At 45.9% G+C, this 22792-nt stretch overlaps 8 protein-coding genes across 8 annotated transcripts; 3 read left to right on the top strand and 5 right to left on the bottom strand.

Moving 5' to 3' along the window:
• Positions 1-373: 373 nt before the first annotated feature.
• EYB26_002470 (uncharacterized protein) lies at positions 374-2920 on the bottom strand (the record flags this gene model as incomplete). Its single annotated transcript, XM_054261775.1, has 5 exons — positions 374-2015; positions 2067-2121; positions 2173-2208; positions 2429-2786; positions 2852-2920. 5 exons carry the CDS (start codon positions 2918-2920, stop codon positions 374-376), a joined length of 2160 nt encoding a protein of 719 aa, XP_054117750.1.
• A 618-nt stretch (positions 2921-3538) lies between these two features.
• EYB26_002469 (uncharacterized protein) lies at positions 3539-4576 on the top strand (the record flags this gene model as incomplete). The annotated part of the gene is made up of 1 exon (XM_054261774.1): positions 3539-4576. One exon carries the CDS (start codon positions 3539-3541, stop codon positions 4574-4576), a length of 1038 nt encoding a protein of 345 aa, XP_054117749.1.
• A 332-nt stretch (positions 4577-4908) lies between these two features.
• EYB26_002468 (uncharacterized protein) lies at positions 4909-6839 on the bottom strand (the record flags this gene model as incomplete). The annotated part of the gene is made up of 3 exons (XM_054261773.1): positions 4909-5843; positions 5895-6508; positions 6559-6839. 3 exons carry the CDS (start codon positions 6837-6839, stop codon positions 4909-4911), a joined length of 1830 nt encoding a protein of 609 aa, XP_054117748.1.
• Positions 6840-8977: 2138 nt separating this feature from the next.
• EYB26_002467 (uncharacterized protein) lies at positions 8978-10834 on the top strand (the record flags this gene model as incomplete). Its single annotated transcript, XM_054261772.1, has 6 exons — positions 8978-9076; positions 9154-9238; positions 9291-10119; positions 10202-10419; positions 10490-10613; positions 10684-10834. The coding sequence occupies 6 exons, from the start codon at positions 8978-8980 to the stop codon at positions 10832-10834; spliced, it is 1506 nt and encodes a 501-aa protein (XP_054117747.1).
• A 381-nt stretch (positions 10835-11215) lies between these two features.
• On the bottom strand, positions 11216-12842 carry EYB26_002466 (uncharacterized protein; the record flags this gene model as incomplete). Its single annotated transcript, XM_054261771.1, has 6 exons — positions 11216-11978; positions 12051-12219; positions 12301-12344; positions 12431-12536; positions 12589-12657; positions 12758-12842. The coding sequence occupies 6 exons, from the start codon at positions 12840-12842 to the stop codon at positions 11216-11218; spliced, it is 1236 nt and encodes a 411-aa protein (XP_054117746.1).
• A 3426-nt stretch (positions 12843-16268) lies between these two features.
• Positions 16269-18077, bottom strand: EYB26_002465 (uncharacterized protein; the record flags this gene model as incomplete). The annotated part of the gene is made up of 3 exons (XM_054261770.1): positions 16269-16439; positions 16493-17935; positions 17994-18077. 3 exons carry the CDS (start codon positions 18075-18077, stop codon positions 16269-16271), a joined length of 1698 nt encoding a protein of 565 aa, XP_054117745.1.
• Positions 18078-18880: 803 nt separating this feature from the next.
• On the top strand, positions 18881-20803 carry EYB26_002464 (uncharacterized protein; the record flags this gene model as incomplete). Its single annotated transcript, XM_054261769.1, has 6 exons — positions 18881-19156; positions 19273-19635; positions 19691-19908; positions 19999-20443; positions 20528-20617; positions 20702-20803. The coding sequence occupies 6 exons, from the start codon at positions 18881-18883 to the stop codon at positions 20801-20803; spliced, it is 1494 nt and encodes a 497-aa protein (XP_054117744.1).
• A 521-nt stretch (positions 20804-21324) lies between these two features.
• EYB26_002463 (uncharacterized protein) lies at positions 21325-21775 on the bottom strand (the record flags this gene model as incomplete). Its single annotated transcript, XM_054261768.1, has 5 exons — positions 21325-21362; positions 21425-21451; positions 21493-21520; positions 21583-21597; positions 21650-21775. 5 exons carry the CDS (start codon positions 21773-21775, stop codon positions 21325-21327), a joined length of 234 nt encoding a protein of 77 aa, XP_054117743.1.
• Positions 21776-22792: the final 1017 nt, after the last annotated feature.

The following is a 22792-nucleotide window of genomic DNA, read 5'->3' as shown; positions in this document are numbered from 1 at the left end:
TATTTCAGCTCCATTGCTGATAATTCCATTTGCAGAAATGTCTCCTTCAGCGTGTGGCAAGACTTGGCCAACTGTACTCGGTCTGTTATGCTTTTCATCCTCATGTTCCTTGAGAATGTAAGGAACATATCGAACATCAATCGTGATAGCGTTTGAGTAATCTACTCCCAGTTCTGCGGCGGTCTCCGTGGTGATGCTTGAGTTATGAGGTCTGCCGTCTCAGAAAGTTGCATTGACGCTGCCATTTTGATCGCCTAGTGGTCAGGGCTTCGGGACAGTGCTGGCGTCTGATTGTAGTGTTGGGGCGTTTGTGGTGGTGAGGACGCCGTCAGCATTCAAGACTGCGATTGTGCTCATGTTGTCTGGTGTTTTATCAGACGATTCGGCGTCCGCGTGGATGTTGACTCGAGGAATCGAGTACGACAGGAATGGAGGTGCTTTCGGATTGATCGGTGTCATGTTCTCTGACTTGACCGGCATCACTCACAATTCGTGACCGACTACGAGAACGACTATGAGATCGTTCCCCAACAGGAAAAGGAGACAATTCGCAACGACCTGGTGCTGAGATACTCTCCTCCTGTCGTGATCTGGTCTTTTGCACAATGCTATCTGTACCTCCCTGACCCTTCTGACCTTCCCGTGGTTTATTGGTGATATGCGGAATGGTATCTTCCCTTGCCTCTCTCGTGACGATATCCTTGTCATGCTTACTAGCAAGAAGAGACCACATCATCATGCCATAACTCTTGCGTATCTTGGCTGCATTCAGGTCCTTCTCCATGCGTCTACTAGCCATGGAGCATGCGGGAGGGAGCTCGCCATCAAACCCGAAATACCCCGCTTCGAAATCCTTGATTCGACGACGTTGAACTGCGAGTTTCTCCTTTGCGAATTTCTCGTCCCACGCCTTCTTTGCACCCATCCATTTCTTGACGATATCAGGATTCAGGGCGCCGACTTTTTCACGCGGGTGTTGAAGAGCAGGCAAAGATTGAGGGGGGTCGAGATGGCATACCATACCATGTCTGTCAACTCTCTGTCGAATAATGTGTTTTCGGAAAGGGGGTAAGGGATCTCCTGCCTTCCCCACGGATGCTGTCGGCTCTTCATTGTCTTCATTGTCCGACGTCGAAGCTGATTCACTCGGATTAGAGGAGCCATCATCCTCGGGAATATCGATCTCCGCATGTTGAGCGTGTGCCAGGGCCCATGCACCAAACTGCGCAATGGAGCGATACATGAACTTTGCAGGTCTGGTCCAACTCAATGTGGGAGCAACGTGACATAGATCATCCCAAACTTGTAATTGTACGTTCGTTGGCCCATACTTATGTATTAAGGTTCTGTCTGGATCATGTTCGTCGAGAAAGATATCCGCTGGAAGGTAGGCCAGTGGATCTGCTGCTTTGTGCGCCAGGTAGATTTGCTCATCTCGAAGTAATTCTCCGCCACCTGTGAGAATCAACAATGGCGGCAAACCGCCGAGGGTAGGTTGCAAGACCGGAGATACCAGCGGATGGGACACCATCCGGTTCGGAGCATACATCTGAATCTGGTCCTTGATCTCGACGACAGTATTGTCTGGCATGGGAACGACGATGTTGTCTGCATGGGCTGTTCCTACATCCGCCGCTCCGACTTGGCTGATGCCACTGTGTAAACCGGGATATGCATGGGTAGCACCCGCTGTGTCTTCCTCCCGGACGGTGAATCCTTGAATTGCGGTTTGCTCGTCGTAGTTGTTCATTTTCCCAATTCCATCTGTTTGCACACGATTGACCATATTGCCCGGCTCTTTCTGGTGGGCATTCTGATAAATGTACGCCAAATCATCTGAGTTTGGTGGTGGCCAGCTCGGTGACGGACGATGCAAGAAGCCATACTCTGGGATGTAGTCGAAATTGCTAGCCCTTGCAACGGATGGAAAGGAGTGCGTCAGGTCTGCCCATGGAGAGATCAGAATCGCGCCAGCAGGTAGTGGGATACCCTGGTCACGGAGGATAACCAACATGCTAGAAACATCAGACATCAAGAAGTTCGCAATTTATTTTGAGACAACTTACGCAAGTACCATGCCGCCACCAGCAGAGTCGCCAGCCAGGATAATCTCCGTTGGGTCTTGCAGCGTCAAAAGATAAAGATATGCAGCTAGACAGTCATGCAACCCACATGGAAAAGGGAATTGTGGCGACAGGCGATATGCAGCTATCAACACGATTAGGTAAAGCCGTTTCCTCTCGAGCGGGAGCACTTACTAGACGCCAGTTAGTAAAGATTAGTATCAATCAATCTATAACAAAGAAAACATACCGAGCAAAAACACGAGCCTTCAGCTTCCGCGCATGACGCTGCATTTGATACCGATGCGTCTCCAAACTACCAAAGAAATACGCACCACCATGCACATACAACATCACCCGCTTACAATGCGCATTCGCCTGCTTCCTCGCCCTATAATCGCTCTTCATCTCAATCCATTCGCATTTCAGGTCACCCTGCTGACCACGCCATTGCCACCATGTCTTACCACCAACGCGCTTTATGCCTCGCTCGCCTAATTGCGCATTTACATGGTCCGCGGCTTTGGTTAAGTGCTCGCTGGGGATGACTTGTTCCTGAACCTTGACCCACGTTGGTGAGGGGATCTTTTGGGCGGTGAAGGCTTGCAAGTCTTCGACTGTGTGGTGCGCGGCATGTTTAAGGAAGGCCCGGACGATATTGAGACCTTCGTCGTAGGAAATGTGAGCGGTGGGTTTGAGGTGCCGGGTTTTTCTGTCGATATACTATCGCATGTCTTAGTTAGTTGATCTGCTTCAATTGACTAATATTCAAGGCAGGTATAGCTCACATGAGCGAGCCACGTTGATAGCATCGTCGGAGCGACGCTGGCGCCAACACAAGCTGTGTTTAGAGGCATATTAGCGATTGCGAGTGTCTCTGGTCAGTCCCAGATGCACTAGAACAGACGAGCTTCAATGGAAATACATGCGAAACAAAACAAAAACATCTAGAATATATGCTGGAATATGCTAGTAGAGATAGAGCAGAGATATCTTATGTATGTACAGCCATAATGGAGGGCAAAAGAGGAGTTCGGCGGAAGATCTTGCTGCCTCGTTCGCGATGTGATGTCATTGTGTTCCCGATGCCTCGGTCCCCTTGATCGTGCGCTAGTCCGTTTTAGGCTGCAGTTCTTGCATGAATGCCGCGTGGCCTTCCTGACTGCCTGAGGCATGATAGACAGTCTTTGAATGCTCTACTCGTATGATTTACAAATGAATTCAATTATATATCGTAGGCAGTTCCACCATGAATAGTCCAAAGGGCCAAACCGTCACAGGATTGCCCTTTTGCCCTTGTCAATTTGCGATCGATCTAAGATGGCCCGTGCACACGTCTCCATCTTTTGGGTTTGGAGTCTCACCTCTGTATCAGACATTTCCTTTCCTTTACCTTCATCATTTAGCGACTCAACTCTCTACAATTCTATATTCAATTCATCCTACCAGGTAACTCAATCTATGATAGTGGCACCATGACAGACAACACCTCCCAAATCCCCTCCATCATGACCGCTTGGCTCTGGTCCAGCACAGCGGGCGGTCTCCAAACAAACCTCTACAAGTCCGACACAGCGTACCGCCCCGGCCAGACCCTACGCCCCCACCAATGCCTCATCAAAATCTCGTCCACCTCTCTGAACCCAGCAGACTACAAAGTGCCCGAGGACGCACCGTCCTTGCTCTGGAAATGTGTAGTCTCATCACCGGCATCGCCCGGCATGGATTTCAGTGGAGTTGTAGTCGCCACCGGCGCAAAAGTGACGAATGTCAGGATTGGGCAGCGAGTGTTTGGATGTTTGCCTTTACCGCGCCAGTATGGCACGTTGGCGGAGTATTCGGTTGCGGATGCCGGGCTTGTTGTGCCTGTGCCCGAGGGCGTGGATCTTGATGATGCCGCGACTGTGGGGATTGCGGGCCAGACTGCGCTGCAGGTTATCAAGGGACAGGTCCAGTCTGGGGATCATATTTTTATTAATGGTGGTTCGGGGGGTGTGGGCACATATGCCATTCAGATCGCGAAGGCATACGGATGTCATGTAACAGCTACGTGCTCGACACGGAATGTTGAGCTGCTCAAAAGTCTCGGCGCCGACGAAGTCCTTGATTATACGACAGTCGACGTTGTCGATTATCTGCGAAAACAAGGGCCTTTATTCAGTCTGGCCCTAGACATGATCGGAAAACCAGACGATATGTATCGCGAAAGCCACAATTTCCTGCTTCCAGGCAAACCATATGCACAGGTTGGGAATGAATCTCATCTCTCGACTGCAGGACGGCTGATCACCCCGCGCATTCTGGGTGGTGGACAGCGACCATATCAACTCGTCTTCTTTAAGAATAGGTATGAAGATATGAAAGAGATTGCAGATTTGATGCAGGATGGCAAAGTGAAGCCGGTTATCGATACGGTGTTTGAGTTTGATGATGCCGTCAAGGCCTTTGAGAGGTTGAGGACGAACAGGGCTAGAGGGAAGGTGATTGTTAGGGTTGCTCCTAGAGTAGAGTAACTTAAATCATGTGCGATTTCTTAGAGTTAATACTTGTATAATATTGTTGGCTGGGCTAACCGAGGTCCAGACATCCCAGAAGCTTATTGCAACACCAATGTCAGACGATGGTGGAACCTTCGTGTCAAGTTTAATCCAACGGTCTTGTTGCAAATTGTATGCAATCGGTATTCTGGTATAAGTATAGTACTTGATTAAATACATAATAATACACAAATTTCGTCCGCATTAGTCTAGTATCAACTAGGTCGCGTTAAAATTAGCATATGTATATGTATATGGCATAAGCTATGCAACATGCCTTGCTCCAAAATCTCCAGAGATGATGAAATCTAGAAAAGAGTTCCCTTGTTCTGGGCCTTGTCCACCCGGTAGTTCTTCCACATTCCAATTGCAGGAATCAACAAAATGGTGACGCAGGTTGCGGCAATGGCGCCGTACTTCTGACTGTAACCCCAGGCATAGTTGATTGCATCCCGTGTTGGGCTTCCAACAGGGTACAGAAGCTGTGTTGCATACCCACCGAGATAAATAGCCGTGGCATTGACTTTTTCTTCCTCAGGAAGAGCCCGGAGGAGACCTTGGGGGAATGTATGGGAGTAGATAGCAGTAGATACGGCGGATCCAATAGAACTGCCAATGCTACTACACAAGCTGACGAGAGAAAGCATCATAGGCAAGCTCTGGCGGTCAGAGGCTGCCATGACAGCCATGTCTTCACCAATGACCAAAGTACCACCAGCGAAAGCGATGAAGATTTGACACATGATGATATAATTGATAGACCCATCTTGGCCACGGAAGTGAATCATCAATCCGGCTCCCAGAAACAAAAGTGGGATGCCAAAACAGAAACAAAACCACTTGAATTCCTTGGTGTATCGAACGTACATACCGAAAATCGGGCCAAAGAAGCAGGACCCGACATTGTAAATCTGTGACATGTATCCGGTCAGGGAAATATCAAGGTTGTATACTACCATAATGAAGTAATAGTAGTACAAGTCCCAGCAGTAGAAGGCAAAATTGACTGTCGCGGCGCAAATACAAGCACCAAGAACAGTGCGGTTTTTGAAAAGTTCCCATTGGATAAATTGTGTGCGCGCAAAGTATGCCTCCCAGATGGCAAAGGCTGGAAATAGCAAAATACCGATAACAACCATGGCAATAAAAGCGGCGCTGTCATAAGTGATGCGGTTGGATGTTTGCAAACTGAATGGGAGTAGGAATAGAACAAAGGCAGCCATGAGCAGGAACGCGCCGATGACTACAAAAATGTCAGCATAAGTTGTCAAAAACTAGGCATATGCGAACTTACTATCAAACTCATGGAAATAGTGAATAATTGACTGCATCGTTGTACGACCGCTAGATTCCCGTTTGAAGAGTCCTAGCTTGATAGCTTTGCGTTCATAGAATTTAAACACAACCGCCAGAGGTATGAATACGAAAGGCATGATAATGGTGAAGGCTCCGTAACCCCATCTCCACCCGCTCGTTCTGACAAAAGATTGAGCAGCCAATGAGCCAGTAAAAGCAGTGCAAATAAATGGGGTAGTGACGAATCCAAAGGCGAAAGCACGGTTCCGCAAACCCGAGGTATCGGCCATGAAGACGTCGAGGATCAGGTAGATGGCGTTGTACCCGATCCAGTACAGTACATAACCAGCTGCATAGGCATCTGGACCATTGCACGAGGCAAGCAATATGATGCCCAAAATGTAGACAGCCACAAAGAATAAGAGCCCTTCAGCACGGCCCACCAAGTTGAGCGTCTTACCAATAGCCAATTTAAGTACACCACCGATGACGCTGGCTAAGATGCTGGCGGTCGATACGGCGGGGGCTAAAGCGAACTCGGAATACGCAGTGTAAAACAAGTTGTTACCTACGGCTGACTGGAAGGCCAGCATGAAGAAGCAGATCCAAATCCTTCGACAAATTAGTGTATATTCACTTCACAGCAAAAGATCCGTACCCACCATGCGTAAACTGCATAGACAGTCCTCTTGCTCCAAACGAGAGTGACAGCTTCGGCCTTTTGGACACCAAGCTCTGCATTAGCAGTAATTTGGTCTGGGTTAAGCTGGACTTCCTTTTCATTTCGAGCCTCCAGACTCAAGGTATCGGAGTCGCTTGCAATCATATCTTGGGTATGGCCAGGAGATTTCTGCTCAACGGGAACATCAGCGGGTTCCGAGCGGTACACAGCAGCGTTGAGCTGAGAAGTGTCGCGACCGCGAATGTTGTCGAGAACACCCATGCTGTCGGTATGGACTTGACCGATAATCAACAATTAACCAATAATTGATTATTGAAAGGCAGCCGCACTGAAACCGATCTGAAGTACAGGTTCGGATGGAAAGAAAGCATGCCACAAGAGGAAGAGAAAAGAAGCCGGCTGGTAAGGGGAGGGCATACGATGGGAATATATATATGCCCAACTACGCACCAGCACTGCTCCGATGCAGGAATAGCATGCGATAACTATATTTCATAAGAGAGAAAAGAAAGAAATTTGCCTAGGCTGCGACGACTAGGCAGTACGGCCAACGGTCAGGAACGGCAAGAGGGGCAGGGCGCACGCCCGGATCAGATAACTTTGTTAGTGTGTGTCGAAAGCGGATCTGATAAAAAAATCAACGCATACGCAACCGTACCATCTAATCATTCCGCCCGCTGATTGGTCGATTGTGCACTGTTTGGATACAGCTGCATGTACCGTCACGTCCGAAACAGTCTGTTACGGCAATTTCTCTATTCAAACTCTCGTAATATTCAAGTACATACACGTAATCAATTTGACGCCGATATACCCACGAGATCTAAACGAACTTCAAGTGGAGATCTTGCCAGGCTTCGATCTGATAAAAAATGAAAAGTAAAAAAAAAGCCACCGACTCCACATCGCCTGCAAGGAGAGCGATTTTCACGTGGGCTGCGGCTGAAGTATCATCTTTTCTATTTGCCTGCGATTGGCATTGTAGTGAGAGGGCCCATGTTCGACTGACAGATCGGGAGATTGGAAGACAAGGTTTCCCATATCTGTGCATGACATGCAGGAGTTTCAATGAAACACCAACTTAGTAAGTATACCGTCGTGGCCTCGCGAGGCCGAAAAAATCTTTCCGTCGAGCCACTCCGAGGCTAGAAGCCTCGGACTCCACCTACTGCACTTCTGGACGGATTTTATTCCATGTGCTAGCAGCTACTGGCTAATTGTCCCTGTCTCCACAGTAAAAACCCTTCATCATCTGATGCCCAGCTCAAGATGACTCCATGCAATTCCTAAATCGAGTCACCTTGAACTGTACTATTGTCCGATAGCGGAAGGTGCTTCTTCTTCTATAGGACGATGTCGTGACTCCGGATCGAAACAATCGGGTCAAGCTCGAAGATTCTTTTGACCAATACTGTCCGCCAGACAAGCACACACAAGCACACTAGAGCTAAATTTTTTTTATCAGATTGATAATCTCTCTGGTGGAATTCAAGCTTCTTTAGTCGGCGCTATCTTCCATGTGGCTTTTCACCAGAACACCAGCGTCAAAATCAAGATTCAAGAAGGAATTGAGTTTGTTATAGATTCTACACTGGCATTGCGGTGATCAATTAATTGATGGTTCTGGGAGCATTTCGGGCTCTTGATAGTTTGTAAATGCTAAGTAGGAGAAGCCGACGAATACGCTTGAAAGTTCGTATTTGTCGGAGTGGTTAGAACAGTGTCTGATAAATTGTTGTTCTATAGATCTTGCTTCTCTGATGTCTCGACATGGTCGACAGAGTGCAAAAACCATTGGATTCCAACCATGATGGGTGATTCCCACAAAATGAAATCTTTTTTTTCCGGCTGCTTTTGATTGTGTGCGGGTTATTTAGGGTTATGAACATTAGGGTTACTACTAACCCTAATGCATCAGAATTTTCTGAAGTATACATCGTATGATCATGTTTACTAGTTATATCTGGAGGTATGGGATTACTTACTATACATCTAGTCATATTCTAGAATATGTTCAGCCCCCGACGCGCTCGGCGTTTCATCAGGGACGAGTGTTCGGGTCAGGATCAGGCCAGTTCCAGAGGGCTGGGATCACCCATATAGAATTCTCTACGCGGGTCCCCTGGAATCATTAGCGAATGGGGCTTTTTTCTCAATATCAAGCCTGACGAGGCTGACAGGTCCGCAATCGGGAGATGCAGGTACGAGTATCCAAAATACATACTTTGAACGAGAATTTCATAACTTGTATTTCTCAACGCGGGTCCGATGAAATGGTTATTGAACTAGCTATTACCACGACCTCGCTCTCGGTGCATGAGCATAAATAAAATCATGAGGTCCCCAGACAAGATGGTGAAGATGCGGGATAACCGTCTAATCGAGTCCAGACCTTTGCGATGCGAGCAACAACTGTTTCAATAGTCGCGCTCACGGGCGCATTCGCTGCCCTAACCAGCGGGTCCACGACCGGCCGACCGCTGAATGGTGTGCAATGTGTAAGTTAATAACCTAGAGAATGCTTGGTCTGTTTGATTGGAATCAATGATCCCTGATCGATGTCTGTCTTTGCCAGTGCCGTGCCTTGAAAGGAATCCTGCCTGACGATACCTCGCTTCACAACACCACTGTATACAACGCTGAGTATCATGACTATTGGTGTACGTTGGATGTTTACAAAGAATGTACTCGAGACAACCTAACTGAGAATAGCATCCACTGAGAACCTCAATCCTGCTTGTGTCTTTCTCCCAGACACGTCGGACAAGGTGTCGCGAGCCGTCCGGCTTTTCACCCGCCTCAACTGCCAATGGGCCATCAGAGGTGGTGGACATAGCCCCATTCCGGGGGCAGCTAATATTGATGGAGGAATCCTCATGGGAACGGATAAACTCAATGCAATTGACATTAAAGATGGTTATGTTCGCGTCGGTGCTGGCAACCGTCTCGGTGCAGTCTATACTGCAACTGATCCACACAACGTGGTGCCCATTATCGGGAGGTACGAGGATGTTGGTCTTGGTCTCGCTGTTGGGGCTGGATTCTCATTCTTGTGCAATCGTGAGGGTTTGACGATCGACAACGTGCTCAACTACGAGGTTGTGATCGCAAACGGAACGGTTGTCAACGCCAACAGTACCAGCCACCCGGACCTCTTCTGGGCTCTGAAGGGCGGTAATAATAACTTTGGTGTCGTCACTCACTTTCATCTAAAGACATTTCCATACAATGGCACAGTATATGGAGGCAACATCGCTCATCCGGAGTCCTCCTTCGACCAGGTCGCGGAGCTCTTTTATGACTATTATACATACCAGGCGATCAACGACACTCTAACCCATGTAATGCCCTCCTACGAATATATAGGTGCCACCGATGTCGCATCTGCAGTCAGTCTTGTGGTATACAATGCCCCCGTCGACGAGTTACCTCCGATCTTGCAACCCTGGCTCGAGGTCCCATATGACAGCGACACATTTTCTCGGAGAACATATGGAAGCCTCGCTAAGGAGGAGGGGAGTGGCGTCTTTGATGGCTCTTCGTTAGTACTTCAATTTTCTTTCCCTGCTCACTTCCGCATGGACAAGCAGAGGGTAGAACGCAGGGGCTGACTGATTCTATAGCGTGGACCAGCGTCTGTTCAGTGTCTTTGCCGACCGAGAATTCCTCAAAGAGGCATGGGACATACAACTCAAATGGCTCCGGGCTCGTAAGGATGTCCCGGGTCTGTTTGGAGTTCAGGTTCCTATGCCTATCACCCCCAACCAGATCGCACAGGGTGTTGCCAAAGGCGGAAACGCCCTTGGCTTGGAGTCAACCAATGAAGGTAAATCCATAGTAGGTAAGTATCTGCTATTCTCAACAAAATATCATCATGGAAGTATAGTGGATGCTTATGATTATTGTTTTAGTCATCTTGATGCTACTTAGCTTTAATAACCTCTCCGATGTCCCACGTTTGAGGGCAGAGCACAATGCCTTGATGGAACAGCTGGTGGATCTGGCGAAAAAGCGAGGCGTTTACCATCCTTATATGTACAAATGACAATCCTGCCCCTAGCAGCCGTTCAAAATTGAAAACAAAGCTAATTACGCCTCGTCACAGAATGCTTACCTACTCGGGAGCCGGCCAGCCGGCCATCGCCTCGTACGGCGCAGACAATGTTGCGAGATTGTGGAAAGTTGCCAAGGCTTACGACCCAACCGGTGTATTCCAGCGCCTGGTTCCCGGAGGTCAGAAACTCCCTCCAGCCTAGAGCCAAGAAGTAGACGATATGGATACGAAGACTGAGTGCGAGGGGCTTGAAGGGTTGGTTTTAAAAAACAGATAGCAGTGGAAAATAGAAATTTTGTCATCTTGCCTAGGGGTCTTTCCATAGCCGCAATTTGGATCACTATTAGAGTTCCAATGCAACAAGTAACTGATTCTGGACAAGTATCTTATCGTCTGTTTATCGTCTATGCATACACGTTCATTTGCGTTGTCCCATTCCACTGGTGAATTCTTCACATATTTTCCATGACTGTAGATATCCACCGAGCTTCAAAGCCTAGCGGAAATGCCCGCTCTCTAATATTTAACCTACCTCATAAGTATGTGCATATCACTCTATGTACTATATGATCCGCGCAGGAACTCATTCCCGGTTCACGATTTTTACGTCAATTGGTGTGTTCCATGAGAGCAGCAAATCCATGACACGTGAGATTTGCTCAGGTTGCATCTGCTGAAGAATCATAGTCCTGCTCTTGATAGATTCCCGATCTTGCGGCTCCAAGTCCGTATCTGGGATTTGATCCCAATCCCACCCAAGACTTGATTGCAACTCGTCGACTGCAAGCCTCGGATCAGTGTTGGTGGAAGTAGTAGTAGTAGTAATAGTAGGGTCAAGTTGCATTTCGCCTTCTTCGCTCCGAGTCGTGTCCATTCTGCTATCGTCGTCACAGAGTGCTGGTGGAGAGCAGTCGGTTCCCGCCAGTAAACCGTTACCAATCACGTAATCTACCCAGGACTCTAGTGACGATGCTGTGGGCTCTGTGTCCATCTCTCCTAGTATTTCAGAAGTGCTACCACTCGGTCTCATGAAAGAAGGGCTGGCTGTGTTTGAAGGCTCCTTGCCAGCTCTGTTGGCACTTTGGAAAAACATATTATTACTACCAAGATGGAAATCGTCATGCCCTAATTCCGCGGAGACATGTGCCTCTCCACGTATCTTAGGGTTAGAGTTTACATGAGAGCTACCCATGGACTCAGGAGTCATGCCGTAGAACTGCGGATTAAAGTCGGGCTGTGGTGAAGGTGAGGACTCTGCAGTAGCCGTCGTCGGTCTGCTTGTAGGCCGTGGGGAGGCAGAGTTTGAATTGTTCGTAGTTTGTCTCATGCGGTGTAAGATTGTGAACCTGTGGTGGAAGTATTAGTTAGCAGATGTGATATGTGTAGGTATATCGTCAAGCAGCATCAAGATAACCAACCTGTTTTTTGCATCATTGGCGGACCTACGAGGTAGCACTTCATCAACTATCTGTTTCCAATTTCGACCTTTCTTCTCAACTTCTGCGAGCAAGATATTGTCTTCCTCTGACGTCCATTCACTGCGATCCAAGCCCGGGTCCAAAAAGTGTTGCCAACGTTTGGCACATTCTTTGTGAAATCAGTCAGTTCGGTCATTCGAATTTGATAGAAGACATTCGAGTAGTATAGTTAAGTAAGGAAGCTACTCACGGTCTGGTTGACGAGTGCCGACTGCCTGAGCAACCTCGGTCCATCTGCAATACGGTTAGTTTCAATGAGTAACAACGTGGATATGCACTGCAATGGCGTTGTTTTAAGTGGAGTGTGAAGGGGGACTGACACAGTAGAATACTTTGCAACGGCCTCATGAAGGCGCTTGTTCTCCTCTTGACTCCAAAGACCCTTGTTGATCTTACTATCCAGCTTGATCCAGCGTTTCCTACAATCTTCGCACTCCACCCGTCAGAATTGGTGTCCAACAAAGAAAAAAAGTCGTACCTTTGTTACTTCTCCCCGGCAACTTCTCGGCAATTGCTCGCCAGTCTCTAGGCTTTCCCAGTCTCGATGCTGTAGACGGCAAACTACCATGTCAACCCTGTGTTCTTGTCCCAGAATACATAGAACTGACTCAAGAGGCAACAGTCTCATTACAGGTAGGACATTGTACCTTGCTTGATAACCTCGCTACGCAATATTCTGTCCTCTTCTTCCGCCCACAAGTTTCGTGCTTTCAGTGTGTTCTCGCCATTCATTGTACCGCATGGACATCAAAAATGATAAATGCAAAAGGGAAAAATGTTGCATGAAAAAAAGAAAGGAAAGGAAAAAATATAAAGGTCAACGTAATTTAGGAAGAAGGATTGCGGCTCTCGGGAGGCAATCTTGGGTTGGTAGGGACATCAGGCCCTGGTCACCTACATAAACTTGCAGCTAAAAGTTTGGGGAAAGTCATAAAAACATAACGAAGATAATTAATTGAGATGAAAGGTGTGGGATTGTCCAATACGCGGGTCCCGGAAGCATCAACACATCTGAATAACTACTCTACAGCATTTCAGCCCTGGCTTTTGTCATGCAGTACGGCCGGCACGAATTGCAGTGTTGCTGGAATTGCTTCCTTTTAGGTTGAATACGGTCTTTTCGCGGGGGCGAAATAGCGAGAACTAACATGGATAACAGCTGATGATTCGACGTCTTACTCAGCCTTTAGCCAGTGGCCACGCGATGCTTGCATTTTCCCCCTCGTTCATTCGACTGCATCATAACAGGGCTGTACATCTTATTTACGAAGAAGCTCACGAATCAAGAAGCTAGCCCGATAGTAGAGGCCAAAGATAACTTAAAAGGTGAGCTAATATTCTAGGCCGCCGCCCATTATTGTACCTTTGGAGCGCTCGATCGCTTGGCTTTATCGCGCAGCAGACCTGATTGGCGGGAGGCGGATGTATAGATCCCAGCTGCCAGCAGGGTTACTTCCACAGGCCCTTCCATCATTGATTATGTTTGATTGTCTTTTGGGTTTACGAGGCAGGGTCCACCTCAGCACCATATTTTGTGGCGCACACTCCCCATGCTCCTAAATATTAAGTCGACGACGAATCTTATATCAGAGATATGCATGATGAATCAGAGCGTCACACTTGATTTGCGTTCTTCGTCAGCTCAATATTTTTTTCTAACTGTATACAGATCGAGTCGATAAGGTGTACCGAGAATAAATTTGATGTGTGACTACATTGTTGGAAGAAAACCACAACGTTGCAGTTTCATTAGTTGAGCATATATGCGGGGTTCGGAGTTCCACTAAAGCAAGAAACCCGCTTTAGGTATTAACCTACTTAAGTTAACTAGTTAGATTGCTGACTGTACTCTGTACAGAGTAGTTAGTTACACTCTGGCAGGTGCCCCTCTCCATATAACTAGAGGTCATAGCCAATGATTAACTTTTATGGGGGATAAGCACCCTTCGTGTGTAGTAAGGCTGTCTTCACTGCCTTGTTCGGGTTAGCCGAGGTGATTAGGGTTTGTCTACACTGGGTAGGTGATACAGTATACACATATCAGTCGATAGTTAGTGGGAAGGCTGCTGGCCAATGTGTGCTAAACCATTGTAACCCCACGTTTCGTTCTTCGTAGTCTCGTGTTTCGTTCCGTCCCGAGGTTGACGTGTGCGAGAACAACTAACTATAGCTTCTAGCCAGATATAGTGTCAACCTCCCCTCCCTGTCTGCCTCCGGGTTACGATTCAATTCCAGCCCGAAGCCTGCAGGACTGATCGTTTAAACCGACATCAGGGGCTCCAAGCCAACACATAACAAAACTCCATACCAAAGCGCTAGGGCAGAAGTGGAATGAAGCTTTAAACAAATAACTAACTTATAGTAACTAATTAACTAACTTAGTTAAGTTAGTTAGTCAGTTAGTTAGTTAACTAGTTAACTAAGTTAGTTAACTAACACCAATATAAAACCCTTTATGTAATCATGGTGTTCCTTCCTTGCGTTAGCGCTAAACGGGTACCCCATAGATATTCATTCTACTTCATTACGAGGTGAGTATCCTAAATCTTAAAGGAGCATATAGCGCACGGAGCAAGCTCGGCAACTCGGACTTATATCCACGGTTTTAGGTATATTTAATTCCGGTGTTTGCACTGCTGTTTACTTTAAACACGGTGGTCCATATCCTCACGATACCACCAAAGCTAGCGCATACCGGTATAGGTACCAATTAACAAGGAAGCGTACATCCTCTTATATGGATCCATGCCTCGGTCTCGTATACGCCAGTTGAAAAGCCATTTAATGAGCAAGCATACGTGTTCCCTTATGGTTTCTAGATACGTGCTTCGATAAAAATCCATACATAGCTCACATGCGTGCCACCAAGGAAGCTAATTTACAATTAAGTAATTGGAATGGGCATATAGACTAACTAACTTAACTAACTAGTTAGTAAACAGGGTCTATAAGCTTATAGTTATATATAGTTTAAACTACACATTCTCACTGTGCAGAAAAGAAGCTTGAAGGAAGATCAATTGTGGAAATAAATAAGTATATGTGGCCAAATGTATTTCTGATGGATGTACGACGCTGTGGCGCCTTAAGAACGAGCCACCAGCCCCACATTACATGTATATTCCCCATATTCTCGTGTTTCGTAACATCCCCATGATTTATGTAACATGCGAGGTAAACATCTGGTTACTGTTTGGTGACATGTGGCGAGCGCTCTGGAATGCCCCATGGGTCAATGCAATGCAAGGCTAACTGGACAAATTGTCCGATGAGACTTGAAGCCGGTTGGTCAGAGGAAAGGCGTCCGTGAACGAGGCCTGGTAAACCGTTTCGATAGAGGCAATGATGGCTAATCTGAGTGCACACTGCACATACGACCTGGTAGTGGACCTCCAGAAAGCTCGAATGGTTAACTGGAAAAGGGTTAGATAGTAAGTTCAAACTTATCTCGACGGCGTTTTCCCCGCCCGGCGCCAGCTTCCCTTGCCGCAAGTAGATCTGGTGATTTTAGCCGTACGAGGTGTATTGCCTGAAATATGATAGCTTGCAAAGAGGAAAAAATGGGGGCTAGAAACAGAATAAATATACGAGAAAGCAGAATGAGCAGGAATCATCTGAGTCATGCTTGGCAAGCGTGACTCTGTAGTAGTGTTGGCGCCTTGTAATTACAAAAAGTGTAATTTCAATGTAAATTAGAAATGCGTAATGTAAATAAATTTACATTTGTAATTACAAATTTACTAACAATTAGTATGCGCCCCAGAAATTCTCGATATTTTTACATTTTTCAGAATAATAACAGCACCCCAACCAAATTAGGCGAATAAAGCACCGAAAAGACACGTAAAAAGCGTATAAAAATGTTGCCAATTTGACACATATCCTCGTCCTCAATATTGGCCTATCCAACTATCCAACTAATCATATTACCCAATTCGCAAGCGCTTGTACGCTCTCGGGGCCTCCAGCTCCAAATCAGGCTCCGGCGATGCCTCTATAAGATCTGTTGCAGGTTTCTGATCCATGGAATTGAGGTTATTCAGAATTGAAGAGAATTCAAGGCTCTGCTCTCTATAGACTCTTGCTGATTCGGCCTCCTCGTCCTCTAACTGTTGCTCTGGCGTAGGCTCTTCATTGAGCTTCTCTTGCAGTTGATATTCATTGATTTGTAAAAAAAAGAAGCTTTTCAACCTGCTCAACGCTGAGTCGATTCCGTATCTTGGTGTGCTGTAAATTCATCAAGGAAAAGGCACGTTCGGCAGTTACTGAGTTAGCAACTGTATGAATAAGACGATTTGCGAAGGAAGCGAGCTTTGGAGCGATATCAGCCTAGAAAATATTAGTAATTAGAATATAAAAAGGATGACTCTATTCCCACTTACTGCTTCAAGCCAGAATATTGTAATCTCGCTTTCTTCCCAGCACCGTGCCTTATAAAAGGCGCCATCTTGTTGCCGGAAATGTAAGAAATCATGCCATACTTCTTGAGGCTCTAAAATTGCACGAATTTTCTCTTTTGTCGAGCTCTCAAGCGGTTGACGAATTCTCTTCGGATCGAGCCAATATGCGACCCAGTGGATAGATAATATTTGTAGATTTGCACGCGCTGTAAAGCCTCCTTCGTTAAAATATGCCTTTATATCCTCATGAAGTTGTGTATATAAAGCTGCAGTCCTCATCTCATTCTCAAGCTTCAACCAGCGTGGTATGACGTTGAAGATAGTCGCATTCAAAGCCTCGGAGTCTTTTTGAGCGATATGTAAAGGTTTAAAAACCCTACACAAATCATTGAGGATATTCCAAAAAGTGATATCTTGAATGATTCCAATAATCTCAACAAGCTTGCTTTTATCGCTATCCTCACTAACGCTTTGAGCCCACTGAATAAGCGATTCCTTTAGCTCATTAACCGAGTTAATGAGGTTATATTGAGATCCCCAACGTGTTATAACAGAGGCAATAAGCGCCTTCTTTCTGCCATTCCTAGCTTTCTCAATCGCTTGTAAATCGGCGTATCTTAATGGGCTTCGGTGGAAAAACGTCACGATATCGTTGGCTTCTTTGAAGATATGCTTCACGGTCATCGCTTGCGAGACTTTCATATCTAAAAGATCCTTAAAAATTAGCTGTAGGCCATGAGAATCACAAGGAATCATAAAAGCATGTTGAAGTGGTGATTTGCGCTGTAAAATTTCCCAAACAAGCCTCATTGTAGAGCACGTATCTGTCGATAAAGAATTGATACATTTCCAATCAATATCTCCATCAAAAAGTGTCGCTAAAAGTGCTTCAAGTTGGTGTAAAAGCCACTCAGTAATATTCTTCGCATTCAGACGTTCATTTTCCATATCTTTGAGGCAATAGAGCCAGGATCTTTGCGGTGTAGTAATTGTAATCACCATAACACGTTGATGATTGATATTTGAGGTCTCATCAACCGTGATATTGAGATGCTGAATCTGGCGCCAAATGCCTATCGTTTTTGTATAAGATTCGGTATAAAGCTCAGTCAAAAGACTGCCTCCAATTCGGTGCCGATCTGGTGGGATATAGCCTTTTCTCAAGAGTTGTAAGGCTTCACGCATAAAAGGCTGCGACCACATGGAAAATGGTCGGTTTCCAGTAAAAGTTGCACGAGCAAGAGCGCAGTCAATCCGCGTTTCTAATGTATCAACTTTTATCCCATTTGGTAGCTCCATTAGGGTCTTTTGCCTTGTTCTTTGAAGCAATTGTAGCGCTGCAGGACAACTTTCAATGTGCTGGTGGAAGCGGGTGTGATTCTTAGCCCAGGTGCGTTGACAGCCGCGGCAGCGCGCAAGGCCTGACTTTAATCCGGTTCAAAATCAGAAAAGTATTTTTAAGCATATTTGTATGGTAAATCACCTTATTTTTACTCGGAAGAATTTCGAATATCTTCTCTCGGTCTCGCTCTCTCTGCGCCTGCTCTTCTTTCCGAATTTGGCCCATTTTTGGTGGTGTTGGCTGCTAATATTGATGCTTGGAATGCCAGGCGCTCAAAATATTGATTCAATTATATATAATCAATATTGACATTGCTCTTGTTTCTAGGGGGATACAGGAAGAGCGGCAAAAACTATTTCAGAGGCTCTGATTGGTTTAAACAGGCTCACCGCCGGCTACTGCAGATCACGTGAGACTTGGCATAAACATGGCGTATGTACGTCTGTATGTAAATTAATGATCAAAATTTTGGTGGTAATTACAAATTACTGTAAATTAAAGAAATTTTTGTAATTACACCAACACTACGGAGTCGGAGTCTGTAGTCGTACGCGGGTCCAGCGATGGCGGCTCTTGGCGGCCCGTCCCGGATTTCAGATTTCAAGAATTACTATTGGCTAGGCACGGTTTAAAGTTTAAACTGCATGTATGGTTAAACTCTGTTATATTCGTCTAGATTGGGGACCCGCGTACATCGTGCCAGGAACGAAGAGAGGTGCAATGCACAGATGGCGCCACCTCCAGCTCGAGAGGACTGGCTTCTGGGCCGTTGCCACGGCCACTACTGCAGTGGACTCTCGCTCTTCCAAAGACACCAAATCAACCTGACCTCAACTCGTCTTCTTGGGTTGGCCAGCCGGGCCCGAGTCTTTCCCCCGAAGTCCATTAAGGCTGTTTCAAACTGACATAATGTGAGCTGAGACACATGCCGGAGAGTTTGGGCATTATCCAGACTCTGCTTTTTCTCGCGAGTTCCATTCATTGAAGGGGAAGGAAGAAAAACAGTGGGACAATCAATACTCACAGCCATGTTGTTGCCAATCCTCTACACATGGTTCGGACTGTCAATTTTTACTTGGTATTTGCGATCATATCTGCGGCTGCGACATATTCCCGGGCCATTCTGGGCTAAGTTCAGCAACCTGCCTCGCCTCCTCTGGGTTGCTGGAGGAAAGTCGCATGATGTTCACATTGCCCTGCACCGCAAGTATGGGGATATAGTACGGATTGGCCCAAATATTGTCTCCGTGACAGATCCAGAGGATGTTCCAAAAATATATGATTTTGCAGGAAGATATCTCAAGGTGGGACAATCCGGCTTCCAGTGACCAAAATACACGCTATTTCAATTAAAAAATGTCGAATATAACAGGAATGATGAATGGAAGGAAAATGGTGCGCTGACATACCTACTAAACAGACGGACTTTTACCGTGTTTTTACGTTCACTGCTAGGGGGAAACTCGTCCGGACGATTTTCTCTACTCAGGATAGTCAAGAACATCAGACCTTGAGAAAACCAATTGCCAACTTATACTCAATGAGCTACATTGCCTCCCATGAAAAACTTGTGGATCAGACAATAGCTCATTTTTTCAGGCGTCTGGACGAGCTTTTTGTTGAGACAAATGGTGTTTGCGACTTTGGTACCTGGATCCAGTATTTCGCCTGGGACGTGATAGGGAATCTCACCTTCTCCAAGCCGCTCGGTTTCTTGGAGCTTGGTGACGATGTGGAGAACATCACTGTGAACATTGAGAAGTTCTTTGGTCTCAACGCAATGGTATGTATGCATCTCTCCATCCTGGTAAATCTCCCCATGATTCTAATCAAAATAGGTAACGCAAATGCCTTGGCTGGACTACCTTTTCTACAAGAATCCCATCCTCCAGAAGATGAAGAAAGAGAATGCAAGCCCGGTTGTTACATTTGCCATGGCAAGAGCAAACGAAAGACTTGAGGAGCTTGAAAAGAATAAAGAGAATACAGTCCAGGATAGAGATTTTCTCTCAGGATTTATAAATGCGATGTCCAAAGATGCATCGATTCCAAAATCGTATGTCTTTTCCCTTTTCAAGATTTAATAGTAAACTATTTTAATCCTTTTGTCCCTTGCTTATATCCAAACCCCTGCCTATACATACAGGGCCTTGGCTGCATGGGCAACTTCCAATATGACAGCTGGCAGCGACACGACCTCCATTCTAACCCGAAGCGTTTTCTATCAGCTCCTGAAACACCCCGACAAGCTCCAGCGTCTACTGGATGAGCTTCACCAAGCGGAGCGAGAGGGTCGTCTGTCTGAATATGTGTCCTGGCAGGAAGCGCAACAACTCCCATATCTGGATGCTGTGATCAAGGAAGCGGGACGCCTGCACCCACCATTTGGACTTCATTTGGAGCGTTATGTGCCTCCCGAAGGTGCAGTCATCTGTGGCGCACATTTGCCTGGTGACACCATTGTTGGGATCAATTCATGGGCGATTCATCGACGTGAAGATCCGTTTGGAAAGGATCCCGACGAGTTCAGACCGGAACGATGGCTGTGCGATGAGGCACAACGACGGAAAATGGGACGAGCTCTCCTAACTGTACGTAAAACCCTAGTTATTTCTGTTTTGTTTAGCCTTCGCTTTCAACATGATCAAACGCTTAATTTACCCTTCTCTCTCTAGTTTGGTGCCGGTCGTCGAGTTTGTCTGGGTAAGCACATCTCGGTTATAGAGATGTATAAACTTATCCCCAGTGTTTTTCGGCGGTACAAGGTTGGTTTTCTCTTGCGACGTTCCTCAATGCGATTCATAGAGCAAGAGTCGATTTTCAGAGCTGACAAAACAATAACAAAACAGCTTGAATTTGCGGTGCCTGATGGCTGTTCCTATCATGTGCACAATAGATGGTTTGTACATCAGACTGGCTTGGATATTAAATTCAAGAAGCGGGCCGCTTAAAGCGTCGGATATAAGTGTACTCATCTCAGCATCTCCCAGTGCATCTCTGTTATTTTTCATGCTGCTGCATTGTATAGCATTTACATACGTAGTTCATATTAGATAAGAGGATGTCTTGCGATTGTCGGGCCGGTCTTCGTTATAAAGCGTTGATCAGGCAATAAAGCCATCAAGACGTATGGCATGCCGCCTGTTGAAGATCCGTTCCTCAGGAATCAATCTCCTTACCATATCCTACTATTTTAGGAGCTATAGGGGCCGGTTGAGCGATTGAGAAATCACCCTATTATTTATTTACTATTCTAGCAGCTCTAGACTTAGTCCTAGGGGTTGGGTGGGGTATTAAGTAATTGAAAAATCAGGTTAGTTAGTTAGTTGATAGGTTCGTTAACTTATATATACATCTTCAGGTCAGTGGCTTGGCTAGCCTTCGTAATATACAGACAGGTTCCCTAGTAATGCCTCCTTCCACAACTTGTTCCTCTCCTGTTTCTCACCGTCGTTCGTGTACCTAGGTAGCCTTATCCCCTTTCCTGGAGGAATAAAACTATACTCCTTTCTGTCACCACGTTAACAATGTTAGCCCTATTAAGGAGGTTGCTTCATATTGCTACACCCTACCTGTCACTCTAGGCGGCCTTGTAGACACTGACCATAGTGATCAGCTGCCTATTACGCACCATCATTACAGTAATTTATAAAGCGAGGATCAGCGCACTTTATTTATTTCCAACACCATCAGTCGATATGAATATGAAAACCTTGAGGAACAAACTTACGCCTATAATTGTACACTATATGTGTGTTAGCTTCAGATTTCAACAATTGGCATAATATTTTACTTACCCAAACTGGGTTATGTTCACATATAGTGCCTTTTGGACAATCCGTGCAATCTGTCACACAATCACAAGCGTGTGCAACACTTCCAAAAAACATAATAAGAACAAGAAGTTTTGTAGGAGACCACATTATGATAGTTCAATGATAATTTTCTGACCTTAAAATAGATCTAAAAGGACGCTGTAGAAAGTCTGTATAATTGTAGGAAAGAGAATTGAGAGATTTTTGTTTTTGTTATCTCTAAATGCCTCAAGCGATGGGGTTCCCTTTTATGTCGAAACTGCAAGAGTATCCCAACTTGAATAATCATGAATGATATGTGCACATGGATTGCAACCTGACTTACCCAATGCGTAGCAAATATATCGGCATATTAATGATGCGAGGCAGTGCCTTCATCTTTCGTCTATTTTAACGTAATCATGACGCAGTAACTAACTAAATGAGATAATTGTGTAGAGCAATAGTTAGTCAGTTTTACAATTAACTAGCCCCTTATTCAGATCCACATGGCACCGCACCATGGGAATTTATCAAACAGTTTACCGGTACTGTTTTGATCCTTGCCCAAACACACGGCAAACAGGCAGGATACAGCAACAAATCGATTCTAACCGGGGTTACATACCAGTAGAGCTAGTAATTACCACCGCCAAGTCCAAGTTGGTACCAATCCTCGTTGCAGACGGCATAGTTACTCAGTAAGCGAGTGCCCGAAACCGTTGGGCTAGGAGGACCTTGGAACGGGATACCAGTAGAAGCATACGGTAGATACTAGTACAATCCCGGCCAATTACGTGCAGATGGCGGTTGGACGTCACTCATCATAACCTACTATGTAACTAACTAGTTAACTACATACGTAGTAACCATGCCCATAAGGAATTAGATCAACCAATTTATGCTTCATCAAATAAGAGTTTCACAATTCGCCAACAATTAAAAAGTCATTCATCAAAGTTAGTGCTGACTAAGAGTACAAGAATCCTACCTAGTTACCTAAGTTACCCCTCAGCTAACCTTCAGATAGCCTTGGAACTCTTTTAGAAGTCCAAGTCCCTCCTCTCAAGATGTTAATCGGCTATTGGCTTACAAGGCCACGTGAACTACGACAGAGTGTGTGCCCGTGGAACACTGTCAAACAGG

The sequence above is a fragment of the Talaromyces marneffei genome, chromosome 2 (assembly GCF_009556855.1).
Source record: "Talaromyces marneffei chromosome 2, complete sequence".
Taxonomy (NCBI): Eukaryota; Fungi; Ascomycota; class Eurotiomycetes; order Eurotiales; family Trichocomaceae; genus Talaromyces; species Talaromyces marneffei.
This window is presented reverse-complemented; position numbering and strand designations above follow the sequence as displayed.